Genomic DNA, 5332 nt, shown 5'->3' with positions numbered 1-5332 from the left:
AAAAGTTTCCCCACGATTAAATATCCACTTCCAACCCACAGTATATTTATATTTTTTTTAAAAAAATTAATCCTTCTGTGTGATACATGAAGGATTGGAACTGTGAGTGAGTTATATAACATATTTTAAAACTAGTTTATTTCTTCTTCTACAAAGGAATGAAATTAACAGAAAAAAATCTATTCTGCGTCTGGCTCACAGCTATGTATAATACTCATTGCAATCTATGTGGGACATGAAAGCCAATACCCACTTGTGGGCATCTTGAGGCACATTTGCATCTCTGCGCACAGGTACCACTATGGTAACACTGTTGCTGATTCATGGACTTAAAAATTGCCAAATCATGTTCTGTAGTTACTGAAGAAAAGTATTTGTTCATATGCCAACTCATATCTGTTTAGGAAATTGTCTTTTTAATAGCCACAAAGCAAGTTGACTATATAGTATGTTTTGCAAAAAAAAAAAAAAAAAAAAAAAAAAAAAAAAAAAAAAGCCATAGGGGGAAAAATCTACTAAACAATTTTAAAAATGCCTTTAGCGAAATTTGCTGTGAACTAGAGGAGGTTTTCTCCACATTTCAGAGATCTGGCAGAGGTCTCCTACAATTTCCTCTCTGAAAATTTTCTTTATACTAAAGCTGTATTAAAGTACCCAGACATATAGGTCTTATTCAAACTGAATGGCAATTTATTAATAAACAAACAATGGATATGATCAACAAAAAGGATGATAGAATGAGATTAATACAGTTTCCCTTTTTATAATGAGAGAAAAGGCACATTTTAAAGTTTCAGGCAATTTAACTTTAAAAGCTTTTGGAACACTTTCTGGTGTTTGGTCCGTAACATCCAACTACAAATTAAAAATAAATTACTATATTGCAATTTACATTTAAAAACAAGTCCATGAATAAAAAGAAAGCAATTTTCATAAACAGGGACTTTCCCCTTTCTTTCGACATAGGATAAAATATCTTACAGGTGAGAGGCAAGGCAGAGGCAGAGGGGCAAGATGAAGGAGCAGGAAGGCGGTCTCTGAACGCAAGAAGAAACTTACGTGGTATCTGGAGTAAACTGTCCTTTAATAAACCATGATTTTGCTGTCTGTACAAAATAGTTTACGGTTTCGCTTACTTAGATAAGGCAAAGTGGAGGAGGCGCTGAGTTAATCTTTTAGAAAAATAGATTTTCTTTGAGCTGGTGAATTGAATTTCGGGAGAGATTCTGTTCGCTGGTGTGGTGAATCTTCTCAGTTTTAATTTTTTTTATGTTTTTTAGTTTCGATTTTATATTGCTGGGTTCTTTTACTGCTCCTGCTCTGGGCTTCCATTTCGTCCAGCTCTGAGGGTGTCAAGGATGGGGTCAGAATTTGCTACAGTCATAGACGAAAGCCCCCGACGTGCGGTACAGAGACTGGCTGGCAGGAAAAGCCATTTGGCAACTACTATTCCCATTCACCGGAGAGTTGTTCAAGCCGATCCTCTGCGACTCGAACATCTCCCGCACCGAGTGGAAGTTCTGCTGTTGGCCAGGGTAGCCCGCGGCTGCAGCGGCCGCCGCTGCGCTCGCCAAGTGACCCAGGTCTCCACCTGCCTGGTTCAGGTACCATGAGGTGAGCCGGCCTTGGTGGGACGCGGGGTGGTGGCTGGCCTCCTGGCCGCCCCCTCCGTGACTCAGGGACGAAGAGCTGCTGCTGGTAGCAGGGGGCAGTGAGTAGTCAGGCAGGGGGTCGTCCACCGCTGCGCTGCCTGAGCTTCCAGCCGGGCCCTGCAAGTGACCGCCGCGCTCGCCCGCCGCGTACAGGCTCATGGCCTGCAGGTTGCAGTGATAGGTGCCGGCACCCCCGGTACCCCCCGCGCTGCTGCCGCCGCCGCCGCCACCTCCGCCACCGCCGCCCGAGCTGCCCGCACTGGAGCTCTGGCTGCAGGGGGAGCTGTAGAGGGAGCTCTGGCCAGGCGAGTAAGCTCCCAGCGCCAACGAGGGAGCGATGCCCGCTCGAGAGGACGCTGCCGCGGAGGCCAGGAGGCTGGAACCAAGTTCCGCGGCCGAGCCCTGCGGCGACCCCCGCAGCGACGTCATGATGTTGTCCACGCTGAAGCCCTGGCTGTGATGCGGCGGCGGCGCGGGCTGTGGCGGCGGCGCGGGTTCTGCAGCGTCCAGGCTCAGTGGCCGCGCCGACGGCAGGCTACCCGGGGGGCTGCTCCCGCTCGACAGGCTGCTGCTGCTACTGTCGGGGCTCTCGATTTTAGGCACTGTGGCGGCGCTACCGCTGCCTAGGGCGGCAGCCGGGGACAAGGGCTGGGGCGGCGAGGGACACGTACCGTTCTCTGTTTTGATGTCCTGGATGCGCACGGGCGGCGGCTGCGGCCCGGGAGCAGAACCCTCAGCCTGCTCCGGGGGCGCGGACGTGGGCTGGCGGCCGGCCTGTGTCGCCGGCGGTTCCTGGAGGTGCAGCCGGCCCTTCTCCTCCTTGTCCTTCACCGCGTCCTTCTTCTTGAAGCGCCGCCGCCGCCTCAGGAAGCTTCCATTCTCGAACATGTTGTAGGAGTCCGGGTCCAGCGTCCAGTAGCTGCCCTTGCCTGGCTTCTTGTCGTCGCGGGGCACCTTGACGAAGCACTCGTTGAGTGAGAGGTTGTGCCGGATGCTGTTCTGCCAGCCTTGCTTATTGTCCCGGTAGAAGGGGAAGCGGTCCATGATGAACTGGTAAATGCCATTCAGAGTGATCTTCTTGTCCGGAGCATTCTGGATGGCCATGGTGATAAGAGCGATGTAGCTGTAGGGCGGCTTCACCATGTCTTTGGGCTGCGGCTGCGGCGTGTAAGGCCCGTAGGCGCGCGCCATGCTGCCGGGGTACTGCTCAGCGTGAGCAGGGTGCGAGTACACGCTCATAGGGGCCGGCATGGCGGTGTAGCCGCCCCCGGCCGCCGCTGCGGCCGCGCGGTAGTAGCTCTGCTCGCCGCCGAGGTAGGGAACCACTCCCAGGGAGTTGGGGCTGGACACGGAGTAGCGCGCCTGCATGGCCCCGGCTCACCGCCGCCAGGCGCTGCTCGCCGACCCCCGCCCTTGCTCGGGCCGGGCCGCGCCGCACCGGCCGCAGAGTCCGAGTCCGAGTCCGGGCCGCGCCGAGCTGCTATGGGCCCCGCCGCGCTGCGTCTGTCCGGGCCGGGGCTGCCTCCTTGCGCCCGGGGCCGCTTGGCCTCTCCCTGAGCTCGCCTGGCGCCTCGCACCCCCTTCAGTTCCCGCGCAGGCAAAGCGAGGGAGGGTCGCTGCCCTAGGAGAGGACCGATCGAGGACGCCGCAAGTCGCCTCGGAGGAACTCTCAGAGCAACTTTCAGGCACAGTCGGAGCGAAAACCGGACGAAAGTTAAAAAAAAAAAAAAAATCGAAAAAAAAAAAAAAAGGCGCCCTGCTTGCCACACTGCCTGCGCCTTCCAGGAGACACTGCTCGGGGCTGCTGGCTAAGGCGGCCAAATAACCAGGGGCGGGGGCAGCGCGCCGGCCGCCTTCCCGGGCCCCCGCGTCACCTTTTCTCAGTCTCTTGCGCCGGCCGCTTAAGGAAGCATTGGGAAAACTTCTGAACTTTTGAGCATCCGTCACCCAGGCGAGGACTTTTTTACGCAGTTACATTTTTTTCCGGGCAGCGGAGCCCCGCCCCTCCACGGAGGCGGTAGCCAATGGGAGGCGAGAGCCGCCTGTGAATGAGCCAGAGGCCGAGCCCTGCCGGCCCGCTCCTGGCGGCTGGAGGACCGCGGGGCTGACCACACGCGCGCCGGCTGCCCGGGCCCCGGCGCCCGCGCCCCAGCCCGCAGCCAGCGGTCGGTCCTCCCACTCACTGCCAGACGCTGCCCCTCACTCCCTGCCATTCTCCGGGACTCCCATTGTTCTTGCAGATTCTCCGAGTCCTCAGCGGCCCTAGAACCCTTCCTGTGTCCACTGTTCCCAGGCCACCACAGAGCCCTCGATTCTCTCCTCGCACAGGATCCACCTCAACTCTTATATTGCCGTCTCCAACGCCGGGGTTTCTCCGGCCTTCTTAGCCTTCTGCCTATCCCTTGGCCTGTCCTTTCCGAACATCCCTTTCCCTGCTATCCACCAGTCACATCGACATCCTCCACCAGCAGGTTCCCCAGTTCGGCTCTAGGTTACCAAGGCTCAGTCACAGCCGCCCGGGTTCCAGTGAGGGCGAAGGTTGTGTTGCGGTGCCACTCCCTAGTCGCAGTAAGCGGAGGGGATAGAAACCTGGAATTCCAGACATTTGTTAAGCTCATAGACTGTGTAGGCCACATTGAGGATGACAGGGTTCACAGGCGGTCCAGGACTTAAAGGAGCCGGATGGCTCGGGCTAAGAGGACTCCAGAAGTTTCCCCCCAAAAAACTACGCGCTTCCCCTCCGTCCTACCCAGCACATTTTGGTTCAAGGGGCCAGTTAGATTCAAAGGTGCTCGGCGAAATTAGTAGTTGCGATGATGAAAACAGCTATATAAATATGCCCAAGACCTTAAGGCTTCCTCAAGCCCCTTTCCACTTCTACGCATTCTGGGGCAGCTCTCTTAAAGAGATAGTGTGTTGGGGGAAATGTCCAGAATTGCAGTTCAAAGATTTTGAAGAAATAAAACCCTGAATGATCCTTGATTATTCCTAAGGTCTGCAGCCTCAGGGGGACTAGAATGGGATGGGGAAAGATGGGAGGGAAAAAACGGAGCATCTGAGAGGATGGGCCTCTATGCGACTGCAAAGCAACCCTGCATTTCAGCAGCAGGTCCTGGGGGAAAAAAATCCGGCACAGAGTGGACACCACCAGGTCGTTTACTAGAAGCTAGGGGAATGATGGTTTTGCGAGCCTGTGAAGAAGTGTGACTCCCTTTACACCTCAATTCCTCCCGATTTCTGGTAATCATTAACTTTAGGGCTTGTTGGCAGTCTCTTTTGGCTTGCTGGCTTGAATCGTCCCCTCCCTTCCCCCCCTCTCTCTCTCCACACACACACACACACACACACAGACACACACACACACACACACACACACAGACACACACACACTTCCACACACGATTGCAGCTCCCTTGGTAGATAAAGATGCTGATTTATGTAGTAGGCACAACTCTGTGATGTTTGAACATACATACATACATACACACACATGTAATTTCAAAATGGGCATTTATATAAAAGGAGAGGAAGACCTGGCTTTCTAGAATTCACACACACACACACACACACACACACACGGGGGGGGGGGGGGAGATGCATCCTAGCCTCTAGCACAACTTGGGCTCACTTGAGACCTTGTTCCCAAATGTTTATAAGAGCAAGGCACTCCTGGATTGGGA

At 54.4% G+C, this 5332-nt stretch overlaps 1 protein-coding gene across 1 annotated transcript; it reads right to left on the bottom strand.

The window, feature by feature from the left end:
• Positions 1-479: 479 nt before the first annotated feature.
• Positions 480-3088, bottom strand: Foxc1 (forkhead box C1). The gene has a single exon (XM_051169579.1). The coding sequence runs from the start codon at positions 3018-3020 to the stop codon at positions 1365-1367; it is 1656 nt and encodes a 551-aa protein (XP_051025536.1). The 5' UTR covers positions 3021-3088; the 3' UTR covers positions 480-1364.
• Positions 3089-5332: the final 2244 nt, after the last annotated feature.

This window comes from Acomys russatus, chromosome 3 (genome assembly GCF_903995435.1).
Source record: "Acomys russatus chromosome 3, mAcoRus1.1, whole genome shotgun sequence".
In the NCBI taxonomy this organism is placed as follows: Eukaryota; Metazoa; Chordata; class Mammalia; order Rodentia; family Muridae; genus Acomys; species Acomys russatus.
This window is presented reverse-complemented; position numbering and strand designations above follow the sequence as displayed.

Coding starts and splice junctions, on each gene's coding strand:
- Foxc1 (XM_051169579.1), bottom strand. CDS start 3,020: ATGCAGGCGCGCTACTCCGTGTCCAGCCCCAACTCCCTGGGAGTGGTT.